The 27571-nt window shown below is 37.4% G+C and overlaps 1 protein-coding gene across 15 annotated transcripts in view; it reads right to left on the bottom strand.

The window, feature by feature from the left end:
• Positions 1–27571, bottom strand: part of C4BPA (complement component 4 binding protein alpha) — a 63911-nt gene that overhangs the window by 13974 nt on the left and 22366 nt on the right. For all 15 annotated transcript variants that reach the window (XR_011247640.1, XR_011247639.1, XR_011247638.1 and 12 more), the window contains 5 exons: positions 14584–14669; positions 14215–14409; positions 13790–13972; positions 11905–12105; positions 8463–8654 (listed from right to left, as the gene is read on the bottom strand). Coding sequence is in view for 11 of the 15 variants with exons in the window: in XM_069545339.1 (XP_069401440.1) it covers positions 8463–8654; positions 11905–12105; positions 13790–13972; positions 14215–14409; positions 14584–14669 (857 nt within the window). In the remaining 4 variants the exon portion in view is untranslated. The remainder of the gene's footprint in view (positions 1–8462; positions 8655–11904; positions 12106–13789; positions 13973–14214; positions 14410–14583; positions 14670–27571) is intronic.

The following is a 27571-nucleotide window of genomic DNA, read 5'->3' as shown; positions in this document are numbered from 1 at the left end:
TTTCTCCACCAGGTGGCCTCTGTCTCTTCCCTCCCCTTTCTCTTCTCTGCCCAATTCTGTGAAGCTCTTTGTGTGTTCCAGACGGTGGAGAACACTTAGGGAACTGATTACTGGCTGGATCTGTCTCTCTCCTTTTGATTCCCCCCTTTATCCTCCTGGCCACCTCTGTCTCCTTCCTCCCTCTTCTCTTCTCTGTATAACTCTGTGAACATCTCTGAGCAGTCCAGATTGTGGAGCTCACATAAGGAAATGATTACTGGCTAGCTTTCTCTCTCCTCTTTTGATTCCACCTCATCTCATTTGGGTCACCTCTAACTCCCTCCTCACTCTTCTCTTCTCCATGTATCTCTGTGAACCTCCCTGGGTGTCCCTCACTGTGGAGAAACTTTTCATCTTTAACCTAGATTTTTTACCTATGGTGCTGTATAGATGGAGAAGTCTTGAGGCTACTGCAAAAATAAGATTGAAAACCAGAAACAGGAGGCTTAAGTCCAAGTCCTGAGAACACCAGAGAACTCCTGACTCCAGGGAACATTAATCCACAGGAGCTCATCAAATGCCTCCATACCTACAGTGAAACCAAGCACCACCCAAGGGCCAACAAGTTCCAGAGCAAGACATACCATGCAAATTCTCCAGCAACACAGGAACACAGCCCTGAGCTTCAATATGCAGGCTGCCCAAAGTCACTCCAAACCCACTGACATCTCATAATTCATTATTGGACACTTCACTGAACTCCAGGGAGAAGAAATCCAGCTCCACCCACCAGAACTCCGACACAAACTTCCCTAACCAGGAAACCTGACAAGCCACCCCAACAACTTCACCCACAGTGAGAAAACTCCACAATAGAGCTCCACAAACTGCCAGAATACAGAAAGGCCACCCCAAATGCAGCAATACAAACAAGATGAAGAGACAGAGGAATACCCAGCAGGTAAAGGAACAAGAGAAATGTCCACCAAACCAAACAAAAGAGGAAGAGATAGGGAATTTACCTGAGAAAGAATTCTGAATAATGATAGTGAAAATGATCCAAAATCTTGAAATCAAAATGGAATCACAGATAAACAGCCTGAAGACAAGGATTGAGAAGATGCAAGAAAGGTTTAACAAGGACCTAGAAGAAATTAAAAAGAGTCAATATATAATGAATAATGCAATAAATGAGATCAAAAACACTCTGGAGGCAACAAATAGTAGAATAAGAGGAGGCAGAAGATAGGATTAGTGAAGTAGAAGACAGAATGGTAGAAATAAATGAATCAGAGAGGAAAAAAGAAAAACGAATTAAAAGAAATGAGGACAATCTCAGAGACCTACAGGACAATATGAAACACTCCAACATTCGAATTATAGGAGTCCCAGAAGAAGACAAAAAAAAAAGACCATGAGAAAATACTTGAGATAATAGTTGAAAACTTCCCTAAAATGGGGAAGGAAATAATCACCCAAGTCCAAGAAACCCAGAGAGTCCCAAACAGGATAAACCCAAGGCGAAACACCCCAAGACACATGTTAATCAAATTAACAAAGATCAAACACAAAGAACAAATATTAAAAGCAACAAGGGAAAAACAACAAATAACATACAAGGAGATTCCCATAAGGATAACAGCTAATCTTTCAATAGAAACTCTGCAGGCCAGGAAGGAATGGCAGGACATACTTAAAGTGATGAAAGAAAATAACCTACAGCCCAGATTACTGTACCCAGCAAGGATCTCATTCTTGCTTACAGACAAGCAAAAGCTGAGAGAATTTAGCACCACCAAACCAGCACTCCAACAAATTCTAAAGGATCTTCTCTAGACAGGAAACACAAAAAGGGTGTATAAACTCGAACCCAAAACAATAAAGGAGATGGCAACGGGATCATACTTATCAATAATTACCTTAAATGTAAATGGGTTGAATGCCCCAACCAAAAGACAAAGACTGGCTGAATGGATACAAAAACAAGACCCTTATATATGTTGTCTACAGGAGACCCACCTCAAAACAGGGGACACATACAGACTGAAAGTGAAGGGATGGAAAAAGATATTTCACACAAATAGAGACCAAAAGAAAGCAGGAGTAGCAATACTCATATCCGATAAAATAGACTTTAAAACAAAGGCTGTGAAAAGAGACAAAGAAGGACACTACATAAGGATCAAAGGATCAATTCAAGAAGATATAACAATTATAAATATATATGCACCCAACATAAGAGCACTACAATATGTAAGACAAATGCTAACAAGTATGAAAGGGGAAATTAACAATAACACAATAATAGTGGGAGAGTTTAATACCTCACTCACACCTACGGATAGATCAACTAAACAGAAAATTAACAAGGAAACACAAACCTGAAATGATACAATAAACCAGTTAAACCTAATTGATATCTATAGGACATTTCACCCAAAAACAATGAATTTCACCTTTTTCTCAAGAGCACATGGAACCTTCTCCAGGATAGATCACATCCTGGGCCATAAATCTAGCTTTGGTAAATTCAAAAAATTGAAATCATTCCAAGCATCTTTTCTGACCACAATGCAGTAAGATTACATCTCAATTACAGGAGAAAAACTATTACAAATTCCAATATATGGAGGCTGAACAACACGCTGCTAAATAACCAACAAATCACAGAAGAAATCAAAAAAGAAATCAAAATATGCATAGAAATGAAAGAAAATGAAAACACAACAACCCAAAACCTATGGGACACTGTAAAAGCAGTGCTAAGGGGAAGGTTCATAGCAATACAGGCATACCTCAAGAAACAAGAAAAAAAGTCAAATAAATAACCTAACTCTACACCTCAAGCAACTAGAAAAGGAAGAAATGAAGAACCCCCGGGCTAGTAGAAGGAAAGAAATCTTAAAAATTAGGGCAGAAATAAATGCAAAAGAAGCAAAAGAGGCCATAGTAAAAATCAAAAAGCCAAACGCTGGTTCTTGAAAGGATAAATAAAATTGACAAACCATTAGCCAGACTCATCAAGAAACAAAGGGAGAAAAATCAAATCAATAAAATTAGAAATGAAATTGGAGAGATCACAACGGACAACACAGAAATACAAAGGATCATAAGAGACTACTATCAGCAATTATATGCCAATAAAGTGGACAACGTGGAAGAAATGGACAAATTCTTAGAAAAGTACAACTTTCCAAAACTGAACCAAGAAGAAATAGAAAACCTTAACAGACCCATCACAAGCACGGAAATTGAAACTGTAATCAGAAATCTTCCAGCAAACAAAAGTCCAGGTCCAGATGGCTTCACAGCTGAATTCTACCAAAAATTTAAAGAAGAGCTAACATCTATCCTACTCAAACTCTTCCAGAAAATTACAGAGGAAGGTAAACTTCCAAACTCATTCTATGAGGCCACCATCACCCTAATACCAAAACCCGACAAAGATGCCACAAAAAAAGAAAACTACAGGCCAATCTCACTGATGAACATAGACGCAAAAATCCTTAACAAAATTCTAGCAATCAGAATCCAACAACACATTAAAAAAATCATACACCATGACCAAGTGGGCTTTAGCCCAGTGATGCAAGGATTCTTCAATATCCACAAATCAATCAATGTAATACACCACATTAACAAACTGGAAAATAAAAGCCATATGATCATCTCAACAGATACAGAGAAAGCCTTTGACAAAATCCAACATCCATTTATGATAAAAACTCTCCAGAAAGCAGGAATAGAGGGAACATAATCAAAATAATAAAAGCTATATATGGCAAACCCACAGCAAACATTATCCTCAATGGTGAAAAATTGAAAGCATTTCCCCTAAAGTCAGGAACAAGACAAGGGCGCCCACTTTCACCACTACTATTCAACATAGTTGTGGAAGTTTTGGCCACAGCAATCAGAGCAGAAAAAGAAATAAAAGGAATCCAAATTGGAAAAGAAGAAGTAAAACTCTCACTGTTTGCAGATGACATGATCCTCTACATAGAAAACCCTAAAGACTCCGCCAGAAAATTACTAGAGCTAATCAATGAATACAGTAAAGTTGCAGGATATAAAATCAACACAATGCAATCCTTTGCATTCCTATACACTAATAATGAGAAAGTAGAAAAAGAAATTAAGGAAACAATTCCATTCACCATTGCAACGAAAAGAATAAAATACTTAGGAATATATCTACCTAAAGAAACTAAAGACCTATATATAGAAAACTATAAAACACTGATGAAAGAAATCAAAGAGGACACTAATAGATGGCAAAACATGCCATGTTCGTGGATCGGAAGAATCAATATAGTGAAAATGAGTATACTGCCCAAAGCAATCTATAGATTTAATGCAATCCCTGTCAAGCAACAAACGGTATTTTTCACAGAACTAGAACAAATAATTTCACAATTTGTATGCAAATACAGAAAACCTCGAATAGCCAAAGCAATCTTGAGAAAAAAGAATGAAACTGGAGGAATCAACCTGCCTGACTTCAGGCTCTGCTACAAAGCCACAGTCATCAAGACAGTATGGTATTGGCACAAAGACAGAAATATAGATCAATGGAACAAAATAGAAAGCCCAGAGATAAATCCACACACCTATGGACACCTTATCTTTGACAAAGGAGACAAGAATATACAATGGAGAAAAGATAATCTCTTTAACAAGTGGTGCTGGGAAATCTGGCCAACCACTTGTAAAAGAATGAAACTAGATCACTTTCTAACACCGCACACAAAAATAAACTCAAAATGGATTAAAGATCTAAACATAAGACCAGAAACTATAAAACTCCTAGAGGAGAACATAGGCAAAACACTCTCCGACATAAATCACAGCAGGATCCTCTGTGACCCACCTCCCAGAATATTGGAAATAAAAGCAAAAATAAACAAATGGGACCTAATTAATATTAAAAGCTTCTGCGCAAGAAAGGAAACTATCATCAAGGTGAAAAGACAGCCTTCAGAATGGGAGAAAATAATAGCAAATAAGCAACTGACAAACAACTAATCTCAAAAATATACAAGCAACTCCTGCAGCTCAATTCCAGAAAAATAAACAACCCAATCACAAAATGGGCCAAAGAACTAAACAGACATTTTTCCAAAGAAGACATACAGATGGCTAACAAACACATGAAAAGATGCTCAACAGCACTCATTATCAGAGAAATGCAAATCAAAACCACAATGAAGTACCATTTCACGCCAATCAGAATGGCTGTGATCCAAAAGTCTACATGCAATAAATGCTGGAGAGGGTGTGGAGAAAAGGGAACCCTCTTGCACTGTTGGTGGAAATGCAAACTAGTACAGCCACTATGGAGAACAGTGTGGAGATTCCTTTAAAAACTGGAAATAGAACTGCCTTATGACCCAGTAATCCCACTGCCGGGCATACACCCTGAGGAAACCAGAATTGAAAGAGACACGTGTACCCCAGTGTTCATTGCAGCACTGTTTATAATAGCCAGGACATGGAAGCAACCTAGATGTCCATCAGAAGAAGAATGGATAAGAAAGCTGTGGTACATATACACAATGGAGCATTGCTCAGCCATTAAAAAGAATACATTTGAACCAGTTCTAATGAGGTGGATGAAACTGGAGTCGATTATACAGAGTGAAGTAAGCCAGAAAGGAAAATACCAATACAGTATACTAATGCATATATATGGAATTTAGAAAGATGGTAACGATAACCCTGTATGCGAGACAGCAAAAGAGACACAGATGTATAGAACAGTGTTTTGGACTCTATGGGAGAGGGAGAGGGTGGGATGATTTGGGAGAATGGCATTGAAACATGTATAATATCATATATGAACCAAATCGCCAGCCCAGATTCGATGCAGGATATAGGATGCTAGGGGCTGGTGCACTGGGATGACCCAGAGGGATGGTACGGGGAGGGAGATGGGAGGGGGGTTCAGGATAGGGAACATGCGTACACCCATGGTAGATTCATGCTGATATATGGCAAAACCAATACAATATTGTAAAGTAATTAGCCTCCAATTAAAATAAATAAATTTATATTTAAAAATAAACAAATAAATAATTCAGAATAGGAAAAAAATAAAAAGCAGAGACATTACTTTGCCAACAAAGGTCTATCTAGTCAAAGCTATGGTTTTTCTAGTAGTCATGTACAGATGTGAGATTTGGACCATGAAGAAGGCTGATTTCTGAAGAACTGATGCTTTCAAATGTGGTGCTAGAGAAGACTTTTGAGAGCCATTTGGACAGCAAGGAGATCATTCCTAAAAGAAATCAACCCTGAATATTCATTGGAAGGACTGATGCTGAAGGTGAAACTCCAATACTCTGGACACCTGATTCAGAGAGCTCACTCAGTGGAAAAGACCCTGATGCTGGGAAAGATTGAGGTCAGGGGGAGAAGGGGGAAACAGAAGATGAGATGGTTGGATGGCATCACTGACATGAGTTTGATCAAACTCTGAGAGATAGTGAAGGATGGGGAAATCTTGCATGCTGCAGTCCCTGGGGTCGCAAAGAGCCAGACATGACTGAGCAACTAAGCAACAATGAGACAAAAGACCTTCACCCCCAAAACCATGCGATTCTGATGACAGAAATCAAAGAAGACACAAACAGATGAAAAAATACCATGTTTGTATATTAAAAGAATCAATATGGCTAAAATGACTATACTACCCGAGGCAGATTCAATGCAATCCCTATCAAACTACCAATGGAATTTTTCACAGAACTTGAGCAAAAAGTCTTAAAATTTGTAATGGAGACACAACGATCCTGATTAGCCAAAGCAATCTTAAGAAAAAAACAAAGCTGGAGGAATTAGCCTCCCTGACTATACTGCAAAGCTACAGTCATCAAGAAAGTATTATATTCATACAAAAGTAGAAATATAGATCAATGGAACAGGATTTAAAAAAAAAACAGATAAAACACATGCACAAAGGAGGCAAGACTACACAATGTTGGAAAGATAGTCTCTTCAAATGATGCAGGGAAAATCATATACAGCTACATAGTAAAAAAATAAAATTAGATCATTCTTTAACACCATAGACAAAAAATAAGCTCAAAATGGATTAAAAACCTAGATGTGAGACCAGACTCTATAAAGCTCCTAGAGGAAAACATAGGCAGAACACTCTCTGACATAAATTCCACCAATATCTTTTTCAATTCATCTCCCAGAATAATGGAAATAAAAACAAAAATAAACAAATGATATCTACTTAAACTCAAAACGTTTTGCACAGCAAAAGAAACAGTAAACAAATAAAAGACAACAACGATGAAAGACAACCCATAGCTTGGGATATTTGTTAATGATGTAACTGAAAAGGGATTAGTCTCCAAAATTCATGAAAAGCCCATGATGTTTAGCAGTATCAAAACATACAGCCTAACCAAAAATGGGCAGAAATCCTAAATATTGACATTTCTCCAAAGAAGACATACAGATGGACAAGAGGCACATGAAAAGATGCTCAGAATCACTAATTATTAAAGAAATGCACATCAAAACTACAATAAGATATCACCTTACAGCAATCACAGTGGCCATTATCAAAAACTCCACAAACAGTGAATGCTGTAGAGGATGTGGAGAGAAGGGAACCTTCCCACACTGTCGTGAGAATGTAAATTAGTACAGCCACTATGAAGAACAGTATAGAGTTTCCCTAAAAAACTAAGAATAGAACTACTATATAACCCTGCTATCCCATTCCTGTGCATATATCTGGAGAACAACATGAACTGAAAGGATGCATGCACCTCAATGTTCATTGCAGCACTGTTTACAATAGCCAAGAAATGAAAGCAACCTAAATGCCTATTGACATATGAATGGATAAAGAAGATGTGATACATAAATACAATGAAATAATACTCAGCCATTACAAAGAATGAAATAATGTCATTTGCAGCAACATGGATGGACCTAGAGATTGTCATGCTGAGTGAAGTAAGTCACACAGAGAAAGAGAAATATCACATAATATCACCTACATGTGAAATCTAAAAGGAAATGATACAAATGAACTTACAAAACAGAAACAGACCAACAGACTTAGAGAATGATCTTGTGGTTGCCAGGGGGAATCATGGGAGAAGAGATAGTTAAGTACTTTGGGATGGACACATACACACTACTATATTCATAATGGATAACCAACAAGGACCTACTGTATAGCACATGGAACTCTGCTTAATGTTATGTGGCAGCCTGGATGGGAAGTGTGTTTGGGGAGAATGGATGAGTTCCTTTGCTGTTCACCTGAAACTATCACCACATTGTTAATTGGTTACACAATTAACAAAATAAAAGTTTCCCCAAAAATTGATTTTAATATAGATAGAAAAACAAATATATTCACTAAAAAGTTGGTAAATAAAATGCAAAAATTATAATCTCCATCAATTTGACATGAAAAACTTCTTTTAAAAAAATGTGTTTCCATAAGGTCTTACCTGGGCTGCATTCTGGTGTTCTAGGATTCCAGGTGCCATATTTTGTGCATGTAGCATCAAGCCTATATTTATTATGACATTCATATGAAATCTCATCTCCACTGAAATAGATACAGTGAGTACTATTGCTAAGTCTTCTCCGTAGAGTGATGCTTCCATCATTATTCAGGTTTGGTACTGGGCAACATACCTCTAAAAAATATAAAAGAAGGCTAATAGTAAAATCACTATGAGGAGGCTCCAATGGCTAAATCCCATTTCTGCCTTTAGAAGATCTCATCACTGAAGAGAGATTGGGATAACAGGGACACCAAGTTTGATCTCCCAGTCCCTGATTTGCTAAAGCACTCCAGCTCATTTGTTTCCAATACCTTACTTAAGTGGTGGTAAAAGATTTTATGGTGGCTCAGACAGTAAAGCGTCTGCCCACAATGCAGGAGACCTGGGTTTGATCCCTGGGTTGGGAAGATCCTCTGGAGAAGGAAATGGCAACCCACTCCAGTACTCTTGCCTAGAAAATTCCAAGGACGGAGGAGCCTGGTGGGCTAAAGTTCATGGGGTCGCAAAGAGTTGGACACAACTAAGCGACTTCACTCACTTAAAGGATTTTATTAATGATATTTTAATTTAGTGATATTAAAGTCTTTCTATTTCCACAAAATGAGTTTGAATGACTGCAATTAAACTTTAACTCCTAATGTGAAACAAATAATCTTTCAATAAGTGAACTACCATTTTTCATTATTTGTGAAAGTGAAAGTCACATAGTCATGTCCAACTCTTTGTGATCCCATGGACTATATAGTCCATGGAATTCTCTAAGCCAGAATACTGAAGTGGGTAAACTTTCCTTTCTCCAGGGAATCACTCCCAACCCAGGGATCAAATCCAGGTGTCCTGCATTGCAGGCGGATTCTTTACCAGCTGAGCCACAAGGGAAGCCCAAGAATATTGGAGTGGGTAGTCCATCCCTTCTCCAGCGAATCTTCCCAGATCAGGAATTGAACTGGGGTTTCCTGAATTGCAGGTGTATTCTTTACCAACTGAGCTATCATTATTTGTGCATTTCACATATTTTTTCAATTCCAGTATACAGAATAAAGTTCCCTGTATTCTGTGCCTCATTGTCTTCACCTCTACAATGGCAAGACTCTCATCAGTTCAGTTCAGTTCAGTTCAGTAACTCAGTCGAGTCCAATTCTTTGCGACCCCATGAATCGTAGCACGCCAGGCCTCCCTGTCCATCACCAACTCCCGGAGTTCACTCAGGCGCACGTCCATTGAGTCAGTGATGCCATCCAGCCATCTCATCCTCTGTCTGCCCCTTCTCCTCCTGCCCCCAATCCCTCCCAGCATCAGAGTCTTTTCCAATGAGTCAACTCTTCGCATCAGGTGGCCAAAGTACTGGAGCTTCAGCTTTAGCATCATTCCTTCCAAAGAAATCCCAGGGCTGATCTCCTTCAGAGTGGACTGATTGGATCTCCTTGCAGTCCAAGGGACTCTCAAGAGTCTTCTCCAACACCACAGTTCAAAAGCATCAATTCTTTGTTGCTCAACCTTCTTCACAGTCCAACTCTCATATCCATACATGACCACAGGAAAAACCACAGCTTTGACTAGACGGACCTTACTTAGTCGGCAAAGTAATGTCTCTGCTTTTGAATATGCTATCTAGGTTGGTCATAACTTTTCTTCCAAGGAGTAAGCATCTTTTAATTTCATGGCTGCGATCACTATCTGCAGTGATTTTGGAGCCCCCAAAAATAAAGTCTGACACTGTTTCCACTGTTTGCCCATCTATTTCCATGAAGTGATGGGACCAGATGCCATGATCTTAGTTTTCTGAATGTGGAGCTTTAAGCCAACTTTTTCACTCTCCCCTTTCACTTTCATCAAGAGGCTTTTTAGTTCCTCTTCATTTTCTGCCATAAGAGTGGTGTCATCTGCATATCTGAGGTGATTGATATTTCTCCCGGCAATCTTGATTCCAGCCTGTGTTTCTTCCAGTCCAGCATTTCTCATGATGTACTCTGCATAGAAGTTAAATAAGCAGGGTGACAATATACAGCCTTGATGGACTCCTTTTCCTATTTGGAACCAGTCTGTTGTTCCATGTCCAGTTCTAACTGTTGCTTCCTGACCTGCATACAGATTTCTCAAGAGGCAGGTCAGGTGGTCTGGTATTCTCATCTCTTTCAGAATTTTCCACAGTTTATTGTGATCCACACAGTCTAAGGCTTTGGCATAGTCAATAAAGCAGAAATAGATGTTTTTCTGGAACTCTCCTGCTTTTTCCATGATCCAGTGGATGTTGGCAATTTGATCTCTGGTTCCTCTGCCTTTTCTAAAACCAGCTTGAACATCAGGAAGTTCATGGTACACGTATTGCTGAAGCCTGGCTTGGAGAATTTTGAGCATTACTTTACTAGTGTGTGAGATGAGTGCAATTGTGCGGTAGTTTGAGCATTCTTTGGCATTGCCTTTCTTTGGGATTGGAATGAAAACTGACCTATTCCAGTCCTGTGGCCACTGCGGAGTTTTTGCTGGCATTTTGTGTGCAGCACTTTCACAACATCATCTTTCAGGATTTGAAATGGCTCAACTGGAATTCCATCACCTCCAGTAGCTTTGTTCGTAGTGATGCTTTCTAAGGCCCACTTGACTTTACATTCCAGGATGTCTGGCTCTAGATGAGTGATCACATCATTGCGATTATCTGGGTCATGAAGATCTTTTTTGTACAGTTCTTCTGTGTATTCTTGCCACCTCTTCTTAATATCTTCTGCTTCTGTTAGGTCCATACCATTTCTGTCCTTTATCTCATAGATAGGTATAAAAATGTATATTGTCAATTGCAGAATCCCATAAAATTTCATCCATATGTCTCTCAGTCCCTCACTTACTCTCAAGTGAGACTAGAGACAGTCTCCTTCCTGTTCTATTGGGGGAAAAACACTGAGCCAGGGATCAGAGTCTGTCTTTTAGAGGCAGGTCATTCAGCCCACAGTCCCATCATTCAAGAGACGTGAAACACAAGTCACGCTGCAGTTGGTTGAGTTCATGACTGCTTCACAGACTTTCCTCTGCAAAGCACCTCAGAGTCTACACTGGGGAGGAAAGGGCTGTGATGGAGGTCTGACTCAAGCAATGGTTGAGTTGTATTCTACATTCTACCTTTACCAATATTGGAGCTAATACTTAATCTGTATAGTATTTGACTTCTGTGCTTATATCTCGTTTGATTCTGAATCAGGATAAGATTATAATGTCTCAGCTCAAACTCCAAGAAATTTATGGTCCCTCTGGCAACAATAGTTCATATACAGTTCAATTAATATGTTTAAATTTATCTTGAGGAAAAAATTATATCCATTTAAGATGAAAAATCAAGCTCATACTGAATATTTAACATACAAAAACATTTACAAAAAAAGAAACTCACCCTTACATTCTATGTATGGGCTCCACTTCAAATTGCTCTGACAAGTCACAGTTCTAGGTCCATCTGCCTCTGGCTTATAGCCAAAATGGCAGTTGTAGCTCAATACAGTCCCAATATCATACACTTCATGTTTTGTTTGTGTCTGGTAGCCATATCTTCCCCACGAGGCATGAGGGATGTGTGGTAAGCCAACACAGCCATCTGCTCATAAAGAAACAAAAAGGGAAAAGTACACTCTCAATAGGGATGCAACAGTGATCAATGAGCCTGTCATGTAAAAGGGTGACAAGTCTTCATTCAGCCAGGAGTCAGCTTACCATGGCTGATGAATCAGCCATACCAGAAACACACAAGGACAGGCATCCAAATGTGCAAGGCATCAGAGAAGTTCTTACTAGGGGCACTGACAAGTGATTCCTGTGTGTTGTGTCAACTTTTTAAAATGTGAATTCTTTTTCATCTTCACTTTATATCACAAACTTTAGTCTCTGAATTGAAGCATTGGGCTTGCTAGGTAGGTATGGCTGGAGAAATGTTCCAGGCAATCACATTGAACTTTCTTGTTTCCTGACTGATTGAAGAAAATAAACAAGAGCCATTCCTCTTATTCAGATGACATCAGGAGCTTTATCATTGAAGGGTTTGTCAAGAACAGATCAAATACCAAGTGACTTGTGAGCTTAAATCTGTGTCTTGTCATCTTTACTCTTTCCTGATAATACAGGTTCACAATATGGAAATATAATACAAACACATCGATTTGGACATTTATTATATTTTCATCTTCAAGGGTAAATGTCTTTTTAAATGGTTTTATTGAGAGACAAGTCACATAACATAAAATTCATCCATTTAAAGTATGAAATCCAGTGGTTTTCAGTATATTCACAGTTTTCCAGCCATCACCACTATCCAATTTTTGGATATTTTTACCAACCCCAAAATAAACTCAGTACTTATTAGCAGTTACCCCCTTGTCTTGTCTTCTCCCAGGTCCTAGAGACTGCTAAAAGACTTTCTCTGTCTATGGATTTGCCTAACCTGGACATTTCAAATAATGGGTATCTGATTCTTAAAATAAGGATAATACTAGTGCCCACAATTCTGGACAGAATCCATTGAATTAACTCTTGCTATAAACCTATACTAGCATCGTTATTATTATTACTATTTAGATAATTTTCAGGGATCCACATGAGTTTATAATTTCAGGGTATGAGGATTACATTGATAAGTTAATCCATATAAAATTTTGTGTAAGTTAGAAAAAGATATTTTTCCCTCAGGACTCTTTACTGTTTATCTTTAAAACAATTATCATACGATCTCTGTTAGAACAAAGCAATTTTCTATCAGTGCAAGAAAATTGTTGAAATAAACATACTATATGTTGAAATAAACATACAATAAACAGTTTATTGTAGAGCAACCTCTACAATGCTAACCTCTATCTTTAGGGGTGGAGTATGCACAACCTTTACAACTGTGTGTGACAGCTTTTTGTGATGTTATATGATCTTCCACAGTATACTGTAATCCTTTTTTTCAACAAGAAAAAAAAGAGGGATTGATCTAAATTTAAACTTCTCAGTTCAGTTCAGTTCACTTCAGTCGCTCAGTCGTGTCCGACTCTTTGCAACCCCATAAATCGCAGCACGCCAGGCCTCCCTGTCCATCACCAACTCCCGGAGTTCACTCAGACTCATGCCCATCGAGTCAGTGATACCATCCAGCCATCTCCTCGTCCCCTTCTCCTCCTGCCCCTAGTCCCTCCCAGCATCAGAGTGTGATTCAAATGTGCTTAGGCATGTAAGTGTGCTCCCAATAATATTTCTGGATATCTTTAGATGCCAAACATTGAAACTCTTTCATGGTCCATACTTACTGAGTTCACAAGTGGGAGGAGGAGGACTCCAGCTATTATCAGCTTCACAACGGATTACATTACTGCCTTCAAGCCGAAAACCTTTATTACAGGCATATACAATAGACTGTTGATAAGTATAGATGGGTCCAAACCCAGAGGTTATTTTTCCATCTTTAACTACTGGTTGAACACAAATGACTTCTAAAAATCCACAAGAAAAGACAAATTTCAACTTTTAAAAGCTTCAGTAAAGTGAGATTCCATCAAATCAGTGCTATTTGTTACCACATACTGGTACAGCATAAGTATCAGTTTACCAAATTAATGACTACATCATTAAAATAATTAGTTTTTCTTTGAATAATTTCACCACCCCCAATACCTTTACCTTCCTTTTTCTTTTAAACTAAGAATTCAAACCAAAATTCATCATTATGACTTACTTTTACAAGAAGGAGGACTTGGACTCCAGACACCTATTGTCTTATTTTGCACTCTGCAAGAAATGGAGGCTTTGCCTAACATTGAGAAGTCAGGGTCACAGCTGTAGGTGACAGAAGAGCCAAATGTGTAGAAGTCTTCATCTCCACCATTGTGTCTCCCATTACTAATGGTTGGAGGAGGTTTACACTTGGCAACTGAGATGAGTGAAGAGGAAGAAAATGAGGGAAGTCATCCTTAAAATCTAATATTCATGATGCAAATTCTAATGAAGTGTATAAGAAGCAACAATGAGGGACATGAGTTTTATTATTACCTAACATGTAATAAAGTTTAAGTTCATAGTCAAGTCAAAAAGAGTCTTTGCTTACTTAAACATTGTGGGAGAGGATCACTCCAGCCAACTCCTTTATCTTGTATCTCACAATAACTGTTGGCTGAGCCAATTAAGATATACCTGAATAAGACAGGATTAAAGATTTTAATGAAATTATTCCTAATGTAAATTAAGTTGAATAAAGAAGTCTGAACAAATAGACATTATTCTATATTAAAAATGAAGAAATAATATTTTATCAGATAATATTTTCCATTAGGAATGCCATTCTATAAAATTTTATCACTGCAATCAGATGTATATCTGTTCATTTTTTCTTTTATTCTATTATTTATTACTGTCCTGGAAAATTAAACTTGAAACTTGATCTCATCAAATCTGGGTACTCAAGTAAACGAATAAACAGACAAAGAAGCATGTTACTTTCCTAAGTGAAATGATTAATCCTGATTAGCCATGGGAAATTGGATTGCTTAAAAGCAACAGTGGTGATGGTGTTTATATCTTAAAAGTAGGGAGATTTCCTGGGCACCACCTTGTACTACTTCCATGCCCTCTAATTAAAGTCAGTGAAAACTATAACAACCCAATACATGCAGGACTGCCAATTGTCCTTAAAGAATAAAGGTTCACATATCCTGAGTCAGAAATCAAGTCTCAGTAAATTTAAGAAAATTGAAATCATATCAAGCATCTTTTCCAGCCACAATACTATGAGACTAGATATCGATTATGGGGGAAAAAAAACTATAAAATAAATAAATAAATAAACAAACAGAGATTAAATAATACATTCTAAGTAATGAACAGGCTACTGAAGAAATAAAAAGGGAAATGAAAAAAATCTTTAGAAACAAATGACAATGAAAACACAACAACCCAAAACCTATGGGATGCATCAAAAGCAGTTCTAAAAGGGAAGTTTATAGCAATACAATCCTACCACAGGAAACAAGAAAAAATCGAATAGAAAACCTATGTTAGGTAGTTAGAAGAGAAAACAGGAGTCCAAAATGGTAGTGGCTAAAAGACAAGGAAGGGGAAAGCCTGCGAAAATAGAACAAAGGAAGGCCAAAGGAAGGTCCAAGGACAGGAGTGAAGACCTCATGAAAAACGAACAGCACTCCTCAGTTCAGTTCAGTCTCTCAGTCGTGTCCGACTCTTTGCGACCCCATGAATCGCAGCATGCCAGGCCTCCCTGTCCATCACCAACTCCTGGAGTTCACTCAGACTCACATCCATTGAGTCCGTGATACCATCCAGCCATCTCATCCTCTGTCGTCCCCTTCTCCTCCTGCCCCCAATCTCTCCCAGCATCAGAGTCTTTTCCAATGAATCAACTCTTCACATGAGGTAGCCAAAGTACTGGAGTTTCAGCTTTAGCATCAGTCCTTCCAAAGAAATCCCAGGGCTGATCTCCTTCAGAATGGACTGGTTGGATCTCCTTGCAGTCCAAGGGACTCTCAAGAGTCTTCTCCAACACTACAGTTCAAAACCATCGATTCTTCAGCGCTCAGCCTTCTTCACAGTCCAACTCTCACGTCCATACATGACAACTGGAAAAACCATAGCCTTGACTAAACGGACCTTAGTTGGCAAAGTAATGTCTCTGCTTTTCAATATGTTATCTAGGTTGGTCATAACTTTTCTTCCAAGGAGTAAGCATCTTTTAATTTCATGGCAGCACTCCTAGCTAAGCCCAATTTGCATAGGGCAGGCCCAGGGGGAGGAAAAAACATATAAAAGGAGGAGCTAAAGCACTTTCTCTCTCTCTCTGTCTCTTCTCCGCACACTGGGGTGCTCCTGCACTCTCTTCTCTTCGCGTCTTTGGGTTGGCATGCCTTCACGCTTCAAGGATGGACTCTCCTGTTATCTTCTAAATAAAATAGAACTATAACACTGATTGTCTAAGAGCTATAACACGGTTTGTCCAAGACCCAAGAGCTGTGAAGCACCGAGGGCTTTAATATCCGTCACTCCAAATCTTTGTTGTGATGAGACAGAACCAAGGAGCATACACTCACCTGACACCTAACTTTACAACTGAAATGACTGGAAAGAACGAAAAGATCCCAAAGTCACTAAAAGGAAAGATATCATGAAGATGGGAGCAGAAATAAATGAAAAAGAAATAAATTGAACGATAATAAAGATTAATACAACTAAAAGATGGTTCTTTGAGAAGATAAACAAAATTAACAAAACATTAGTCAGACTCATCAAGAAAAAAAGGAAAAGAACAAAATCAACAAAATTAGGAATGAAAAAGGATAAGTTACAAAAGATAATGCAAAAATACAAAGGATTATAAGAGACTATTATGAGCAACTATGTGTAAATAAAACGGACAACCTAGAAGAAATGGACAGATTTTTAGAAAAGTTCAAACTTCCAAGACTGAACCAGGAAGCAATAGAATATATGAACAAACCAATTACAAGCACTGAAATTAAAAATGTGATTTAAAAAAAAAAAAAAAAAACCTCCCAAAAAACAGAAACCCAGGGCCAGATGGCTTCACAGCTGAATTCTATCAAACATTAGAAAGATTAATGCCAACACTCCTAAAACTCTTTTAAAACATTGCAGTGGAAGGAACACTCCCAAACTCATGCTACAAGGGCACAATCACCCCGATACCAAAACCAGACAAAGACAAAACACAAAAAGGAAAATTGCAGGCTAATATCATTGGTGAATATAGATGTAAAAATCCTCAAGAAAATTCTAGTAAACAATTCAACAACACATTAAGATTATTCACCATGAACAAGTCATGTTTATTTCAAGGATGCAAAGATTCTTCAATATACACAACTCAATCAATGTGGTACACCATATTAATAAATTGAAAGATAAAAACGATATGATAATCTCAATAGATGCAGGAAAAGACTTGACAAAATTCAGCACCCATTTATGATAAAGACTCTTCAAAAAATGGACATAGAAGGAATCTACCTCAACATAATAAAGGGCATATATGATAAACCCACCACAAACATTATTCTCAATGGTGAAAAACTGAAAGCATTCCCTCTAAGATCAAGAACAAGGGTACCCATTGACACCACTGTTATTCAACATAGTTTTGTAAGTCCTAGATATGGCAGAGAATAAAAAGAAATAAAAGGACTACAGACTAGCAAAGAAGAAATAAAACTCTCACTGTCTGCAGACAACATGATACTATATATAGAAAACCCTAAGGATACTATTACAAAGTTACTAGAGCTAATTAGTTGAATTTAGTAAAGTTACAGGATGCAAAATCAATACACATAAATCACTTATATTCCTATACACTAAAGCAAAGAAAAATCAGAAAGAGAAATTAAGGAATAAATTTCACTTACCATCGCAACACAAAGAATAAAATACCTTGAAATAAACCTACCTAAGGACTGAAGAAGTGCATACAGAAAACTATAAAACAATGATGAAAGAAATCAAAGATGACATAATCAGATGGAGAGATTTTTCATGTTCTTAGATTGGAAGAATCAATATTGTGAAAATGACTATACTACCAAATGCAATCTACAGATTCAATGTGATCCCTATCAAATGAACAATGTCATTTTTCGCAGAACTAGAACAAAAAACCTCACAATTCATAAGAAAACACAAAAGGCCAAGAAGTGGCAAAGCAATCTTGAGAAAGAAGAAAGCTGGAGGAATCAACCACCCTGACTTCAGACTACACTACAAAATTACAGTCATCACAACAGTATGGTATTGGCACAAAAATAGAAATACAGACCAATGGAACAAGATAGAAAGCCAGAGATAAACCCACCCACCTATGGGCAACTTATATTTGACAAAGGAGGCAAGATTATACAGTAGGGCAAAGATAGTCTCTTCAATAAGTTGTGCTGGGAAAACTGGACAAAGAATGAAATTAGAACACATCCTAACACCATACACAAAGATAAACTCAAAATGGATTAAAGATTTAAATTTAAGGCCAGAAACTATAAAACTCATAGAGGAAACATAGGCAGAATACTGTATGACATAAATCATAGCAAGATCCTCTATGACCCACCTCCTAGAGTAATGAAAAGGAAAATACACAAGTGGGACCTAATAAACTTAAGAACTTTTGCATAGCAAAGGAAACTATAAACATAGTGAAAAGACAACCCTCAGAATGGGAGAAAATAATAGTAAATGAAACAACTGACAAAGGATTAATCTCCAAAATATACTAGCAACTCATACACTCAATACCAGAAAAGGAAACAACCCAATCAAAAAAATGGGCAAAAGATCTAAACAGACATTCTTCCAAAGAAGACATACAAATGAATAATAAACACGTGAAGAGTTGTGGTACATATACATGATGGACTATGACTCAGCTATAAAAAAGAACACATCTGAGTCAGTCCTAATGAGGTAGATGAAACTGAAGCCTATTATACAGAGTGAAGTCAGAAAGAGAAACACCGATACAGTGTATTATTACATATATATGGAATTTTAAAAGATAGTAGTGGCAATCCTATATGCAAGGCAGCATAAGAGACACAGATGTAAAGAACAGACTTTTGGAAGATGTGAGAGAAGGCAAGATGGAATGATACGAAATAATAGCATTGAAGCCTGTATATTACCGTATATAAAACAGATGACCAGTGAAAGTTTGATGCATGAAGCAGGGCACTCAAAGCCAGTGCTCTGGGACAACCCAGAGGGATGGGGTTGGGAAGAAACTGGGAGGAGGGGGTCAGTATGCAAGGGACACGTGTGCACCCATGGCTGATTCATGCCAATGTATGGCAAAAACCACCATGATATTGTAAAGTAATTATGCTCCAATTAAAATAAATTAACTAATACAAAAAGAAACTAGGAATAAAACCACCATATAACCCAGCGATCCCACTCCTAGGCATATACCTTGAGGAAACCAAAATTGAAATAGTTACATGTACCCCAATGTTCATTGCAACACAATTTACAATAGCTACGACATGGAAACAACCTAAATGTCCATTGACAGATGAATGGATAAAGAAGCTATGTTATGTATATACAATGGAATATTGCTCAGTCACAAAAAAAGGAATGTGTTTGAGTCAAGTTCTAATGAAGTGAATGAATGTAGAGCCTATTAAACAGAGCGAAGTAAATCAGAAAGAGAAAAACAAATATCATATATTAATGCATGTATGTATGGAATACAGAAAGACAGTATTGATGAACCTGTTTGCAGGGCAGCATGGGAGATGCAGACATAGAGAACAGACTTATAACATGGTGGGGGGAGGAAGGAGAGGATGGGATATATGGAGAGAGTAACATGGAAACATATACACTATCATATGTAAAATATATGGCCAATAGGAATTTGCTGTATGACTCAGGAACTCAAACTGGGGCTCTGTTAACAATCTAGAGGGGTGGGATGGGGAGGGAGGTGAGAGGGAGTTTCAAGAGGGAAGGGATATAGTATACCTATGACTGATTCATGTTGATGTTTGGCAGAAAACAACACAACATTGTAAAGCAATTATCCTTCAAATAAAAATAAATAAATTTAATTTTAAAATACAAGGATAAATGTTCAGGTGATCCCCTAGGCAAGGATTCAGGATCAGATGAAGTGTTTTCTGAGGACGAAGAGGATATGGAAAGGATAATAGAAGCAAGTAGTTACAAGCACCAACTACAATCACATGATTGTTGTAGAAATAAGAACCATAGTAGTTATAAATATTTCTTTCTTCTTTACATGTGAATAAATTTGGTCTAAATTAAATTTTTCTCTTTTCTCTTTTCATTCCTCTACCATCTAAACAAGATATATTAATAGTAGTTTATCTTATATAGCTCAGTATTTAAATTACAGGATATCGGAGAGGTAGAGAAAGATGGCGGAGGAATAGGATGGGAAGATCACGTTCTCCCTCACAAATTCCTCAAAAGAACATTTCAACGCCGAGCAAACTCCACAAAACAACTTCTGTAGGCTGGCAGAGGACATCAGGCAACCAGAAAAGCAGACCATTGTCTTCAAAAACAGGTCACTCCACTGCACTCCAGAGAGAAGAAACCCAGCTCCACCCACCAAAACTCCAACACAAGCCTCCCTAACCAGGAAACCTTGACAAGCCACTGATAGAACCCCACCCAAAGTGAGGAAGCTCCATAATAAAGAGAACTCCACAAATTATCAGAATATAAAAAGGCCACCCCAAACGCAGCAATATAACCAAGATGAAGAGACAGAGGAATACTCAGCAGGTAAAGGAACAGGAGAGTTGCCCACCAAACCAAACAAAAGAGGAAGAAGTAGGGAATCTACCGGAGAAGGAACTCCGAATATTGATAGTGAAAATGATCCAAAATCTTGAAATCAAAATGGAAACACAGATAAATAGCCTGGAGACAAGGATTGAGAAGATGCAAGAAAGGTTTAACAAGGACCTAGAAGAAATAAAAAAGAGTCAAAATATAATGAATAACACAATAAATGAGATCAGAAACTCTCTGGAGGCAACAAATAGTAGAATAACGGAGGCAGAAGATAGGATTAGTGAAATAGAAGATAGAATGGTAGAAATAAATGAATCAGAGAGGAAACAAGAAAAACGAATTAAAAGAAACGAGGACAATCTCAGAGACCTCCAGGACAATATGAAACGCTCCAACATTCGAATTATAGGAGTCCCAGAAGAAGAAGACAGAAAGAAAGATCATGAGAAAATCCTTGAGGAGATAATAGTTGAAAACTTCCCTAAAATGGGGAAGGAAATAATCACCCAAGTCCAAGAAACACAGAGAGTCCCAAATAGGATAAACCCAAGGCGAAACACCCCAAGACACATATTAATCAAATTAACAAAGATCAAACACAAAGAACAAATATTAAAAGCAGCAAGGGAAAAACAACAAATAACACACAAGGGGATTCCCATAAGGATAACAGCTGATCTGTCAATAGAAACTCTTCAGGCCAGGAGGGAATGGCAAGACATACTTAAAGTGATGAAAGACAATAACCTACAGCCCAGATTACTGTACCCAGCAAGGATCTCATTCAAATATGAAGGAGAAATCAAAAGCTTTACAGACAAGCAAAAGCTGAGAGAATTCAGCACCACCAAACCAGCTCTCCAACAAATTCTAAAGGATATCCTCTAGACAGGAAACACGAAAAGGGTGTATAAACCCGAACCCAAAACAATAAAGTAAATGGCAACGGGATCATACTTATCAATAATTACCTTAAACGTAAATGGGTTGAACGCCCCAACCAAAAGACAAAGACTGGCCGAATGGATACAAAAACAAGACCCCTCTATATGCTGCTTACAAGAGACCCACCTCAAAACAAGGGACACATACAGACTGAAAGTGAAGGGCTGGAAAAAGATATACCACGCGAATAGAGGACCAAAAGAAAGCAGGAGTGGCAATACTCATATCTGATAAAATAGACTTTAAAACAAAGGCTGTGAAAAGAGACAAAGAAGGCCACTACATAATGATCAAAGGAACAATCCAAGAAGAAGATATAACAATTATAAATATATATGCACCCAATATAGGAGCACCACAATATGTAAGACAAATGCTAACAAGTATGAAAGGGGAAATCAACAATAACACAATAATAGTGGGAGACTTTAATACCCCACTCACACCTATGGACAGATCAACTAAACAGAAAATTAACAAAGAAACGCAAACTTTAAATGATACATTAGATCAGTTAGACCTAATTGATATCTATAGGACATTTCACCCCAAAACAACCAATTTCACCTTTTTTTCAAGTGCCCATGGAACCTTCTCCAGGATAGATCACATCCTGGGCCATAAATCTAAACTTGATAAATTCAAGAAAATCGAAATCATTCCAAGCATCTTTTCTGACCATAATGCATTAAGATTAGATCTCAATTACAGGAGAAAAACTATTAAAAATTCCAACATATGGAGGTTGAACAACACACTTCTGAATAACCAACAAATCACAGAAGAAATCAAAAAAGAAATCAAAATATGCATAGAAACTAATGAAAATGAAAACACAACAACCCAAAACCTGTGGGACACTATAAAAGCAGTGCTAAGAGGAAAGTTCATAGCAATACAGGCATACCTCAAGAAGCAAGAAAAAAGTCAAATAAACAACCTAACTCTACAACTAAAGCAACTAGAAAAGGAAGAGTTGGAGAACCCCAGAGTTAGTAGAAGGAAAGAAATCTTAAAAATTAGGGCAGAAATAAATGCAAAAGAAACAAAAGAGACCATAGCAAAAATCAACAAAGCCAAAAGCTGGTTCTTTGAAAGGATAAATAAAATTGACAAACCATTAGCCAGACTCATCAACAAACAAAGAGAGAAAAATCAAATCAATAAAATTAGAAATGAAAATGGAGAGATCACAACAGACAACACAGAAATACAAAGGATCATAAGAGACTACTATCAGCAGTTGTATGCCAATAAAATGGACAACGTGGAAGAAATGGACAAATTCTTAGAAAAGTACAATTTTCCAAAACTGAACCAGGAAGAAATAGAATATCTTAACAGACCCATCACAAGCACGGAAATGGATACTGTAATCAGAAATCTTCCAGCAAACAAAAGCCCAGGTCCAGACGGCTTCACAGCTGAATTCTACCAAAAATTTCGAGAAGAGCTAACACCTATCCTACTCAAACTCTTCCAGAAAATTGCAGAGGAAGGTAAACTTCCAAACTCATTCTATGAGGCCACCATCACCCTAATACCAAAACCTGACAAAGATGTCACAAAAAAAGAAAACTACAGGCCAATATCTCTGATGAACATAGATGCAAAAATCCTCAACAAAATTCTAGCAATCAGAATCCAACAACACATTAAAAAGATCATACACCATGACCAAGTGGGCTTTATCCCAGGGATGCAAGGATTCTTCAATATCCGCAAATCAATCAATGTAATTCACCACATTAACAAATTGAAAAATAAAAACCATATGATTATCTCAATAGATGCAGAGAAGGCCTTTGACAAAATTCAACATCCATTTATGATAAAAACTCTCCAGAAAGCAGGAATAGAAGGAACATACCTCAACATCATAAAAGCTATCTATGACAAACCCACAGCAAACATTATCCTCAATGGTGAAAAATTGAAAGCATTTCCCCTAAAGTCAGGAACAAGACAAGGGTGTCCACTTTCACCGCTACTATTCAACATAGTTGTGGAAGTTTTGGCCACAGCAATCAGAGCAGAAAAAGAAATAAAAGGAATCCAAATTGGAAAAGAAGAAGTAAAACTCTCACTGTTTGCAGATGACATGATCCTCTACATGGAAAACCCTAAAGACTCCACCAGAAAATTACTAGAGCTCATCAATGAATATAGTAAAGTTGCAGGATATAAAATCAACACACAGAAATCCCTTGCATTCCTATACACGAATAATGAGAAAGTAGAAAAAGAAATTAAGGAAACAATTCCATTCACCATTGCAACAAAAAGAATAAAATACTTAGGAATATATCTACCTAAAGAAACTAAAGACCTATATATAGAAAACTATAAAACACTGATGAAAGAAATCAAAGAGGACACTAATAGATGGAGAAATATACCATGTTCATGGATTGGAAGAATCAATATAGTGAAAATGAGTATCCTACCCAAAGCAATTTACAAATTCAATGCAATCCCTATCAAGCTACCAGCCATATTTTTCACAGAACTAGAACAAATAATTTCAAGATTTGTATGGAAATACAAAAAACCTCGAATAGCCAAAGCAATCTTGAGAAAGAAGAATGGAACTGGAGGAATCAACTTGCCTGACTTCAGGCTCTACTACAAAGCCACAGTCATCAAGACAGTATGGTACTGGCACAAAGACAGACATATAGATCAATGGAACAAAATAGAAAGCCCAGAGATAAATCCACACACATATGGACACCTTATCTTTGACAAAGGAGGCAAGAATATACAATGGAGTAAAGACAACCTCTTTAACAAGTGGTGCTGGGAAAACTGGTCAACCACTTGTAAAAGAATGAAACTAGATCACTTTCTAACACCGTACACAAAAATAAACTCAAAATGGATTAAAGATCTAAATGTAAGATCAGAAACTATAAAACTCCTAGAGGAGAACATAGGCAAAACACTCTCAGACATAAATCACAGCAGGATCCTCTATAGTCCACCTCCCAGAATTCTGGAAATAAAAGCAAAAATAAACAAATGGGATCTAATTAAAATTAAAAGCTTCTGCACAACAAAGGAAAATATAAGCAAGGTGAAAAGACAGCCTTCTGAATGGGAGAAAATAATAGCAAATGAAGCAACTGACAAACAACTAATCTCAAAAATATACAAGCAACTTATGCAGCTCAATTCCAGAAAAATAAACGACCCAATCAAAAAATGGGCCAAAGAACTAAATAGACATTTCTCCAAAGAAGACATACGGATGGCTAACAAACACATGAAAAGATGCTCAACATCACTCATTATTAGAGAAATGCAAATCAAAACCACAATGAGGTACCACTTCACACCAGTCAGAATGGCTGCGATCCAAAAATCTGCAAGCAATAAATGCTGGAGAGGGTGTGGAGAAAAGGGAACCCTCCTACACTGTTGGTGGGAATGCAAACTAGTACAGCCACTATGGAGAACAGTGTGGAGATTCCTTAAAAAATTGCAAATAGAACTACCTTATGACCCAGCAATCCCACTGCTGGGCATACACACCGAGGAAACCAGAATTGAAAGAAACACATGTACCCCAATGTTCATCGCAGCACTGTTTATAATAGCCAGGACATGGAAACAACCTAGATGTCCATCAGCAGATGAATGGATAAGAAAGCTGTGGTACATATACACAATGGAGTATTACTCAGCCGTTAAAAAGAATTCATTTGAATCAGTTCTGATGAGATGGATGAAACTGGAGCCGATTATACAGAGTGAAGTAAGCCAGAAAGAAAAACACCAATACAGTATACTAACACATATATATGGAATTTAGGAAGATGGCAATGACGACCCTGTATGCAAGACAGGGAAAGAGACACAGATGTGTATAACGGACTTTTGGACTCAGAGGGAGAGGGAGAGGGTGGGATGATTTGGGAGAATGACATTCTAACATGTATACTATCATGTGAATTGAATCGCCAGTCTATGTCTGACGCAGGATACAGCATGCTTGGGGCTGGTGCATGGGGATGACCCAGAAAGATGTTATGGGGAGGGTGGTGGGAGGGGGGTTCATGTTTGGGAATGCATGTAAGAATTAAAGATTTTAAAATTTAAAAAATAAAAAACTAAAATTAAAAAAAATAAAATAAAAGAATACATCTTTTTAGAAAAAAAATAAATAAAAAAAAATAAATTACAGGATATCAAAGAAGTATGATTTTGCTTAAAGAGGATGGTCTTTGGGAGAGGAAGTTAGCATGTTTTCAGTTGTATAAGAGATAGTTGCATTATGTAAGTTGGAAGCATAATTTTGCTATTGCCTTGATCTGGAAGTTAAACTAAATATGGTTAAAACAAGTGCATATAAATGCCAATTTTGACAAGGGGTGGACCCTGATAGATTTGAACTGCATCAACTTAACCTAAGGAGAAATTTGTCCAGGATTTTCATTCATGCATAATGCCAAGTTATTGTGCTCTGTGAGTGAATTAATAGCCAAGTTCTGTATATGCTTAAAAGATCAAATCACAGCATAAGATGTGCCTACAGTTAACACATATTTTTGCTTCTTTGCTCCATCACCTGGGTGCCATAACACACAGCCAGAATTACAGCAAATCCAGCTCCTGGAGGATGTCCTCCTTCACATAGTCCAACTTCTGATCCAAGTACATTAGCACTGTAGAGAAGGGCAACCACTTCTATAAGACATTCTCATCTTTGAAGTCAAAGGCTAAGAGGTAATGAAAGAACAATATGAATCCCAGTCTATACTCATGGGTATACTCTAGTACATACTATGACTTCCACTCTATACTCCACTCAGCCATGTGGAGTATACTCCATTCCTCTTTTGGTTTTGCATCTCCCACTTCAAATCCACATTCCTTTTTTGACTGCTTTCCCTGCTGACCTCAGGTCACAATAACAAACATAGAAGAAACAGCCTCCTGTACATTTTCGCCAGCTGTCAGACTGTTATCAAGACAGATTCCTATATCAAATCCATATATATATATATATATATATATATATATATATATATATACTTGAGTTAGTTCTAACTAATATAACTGATATAGACCAAAAAAAGTACAATTAAAAAAAGTATGAAAATGGAAATAATCATTCTTTGCAGAGGATATATGATTGCAAACTGGGTAATCCCAAGAGAATTAAACTGAAAAACTAATATAAATAATAAAATAATTTAGAAAGTTAGTTTAGGTATCAAGTTTACATGCAGAAATCAAGCATATTTATATATAAATACACATATAATGTTACAGTATTTAATGGAAGAAATGATCCATTTAAAGTAGCAAAAATAGGGGCTTCTTTGGTGGCTCAGTGGTAAAGAATCCACCTGCTAATGCAGGAGATATGAGTTTGATCCCTGGTCCAGGAAGATTCCACATACTGCAGAGCAACTAAGCCTGTACACCACAATTGAGCCTGTACTCTAGAGCCCAGGGGCCACAATTACTGAGCCCATGCATCACAAATACCAAAGCCCACACACCCTGTGCTCTGAAACAAGAGAAGCCACCACAATGAGAAGCCAGAGCACCACAATTAGAGAGTAGCACCACTTGCCACTAGACTAAAGCCCTTGCAGTAACAAAGATCCACCACAGCCAAAAATTAAACAAAATGAGTAAAAAATTAAAAATAAATAAATAAAATAGCAAAACTAAAATACCTAGGTTTAATCACTTCAAGAAATGCAGAAAGAAAATATTGAAACACTTTTAAAGAAACAAGAGAAAAACACTAAAATGAATAGGGTATAGCACCCCAAAACAGACCATTTTGGCATCAG

This window comes from Ovis canadensis, chromosome 12 (genome assembly GCF_042477335.2).
Source record: "Ovis canadensis isolate MfBH-ARS-UI-01 breed Bighorn chromosome 12, ARS-UI_OviCan_v2, whole genome shotgun sequence".
Classification (NCBI taxonomy): Eukaryota; Metazoa; Chordata; class Mammalia; order Artiodactyla; family Bovidae; genus Ovis; species Ovis canadensis.
Note: the sequence above shows the minus strand (reverse complement) of the source record. Positions and strands in the feature narration are given on the sequence as shown.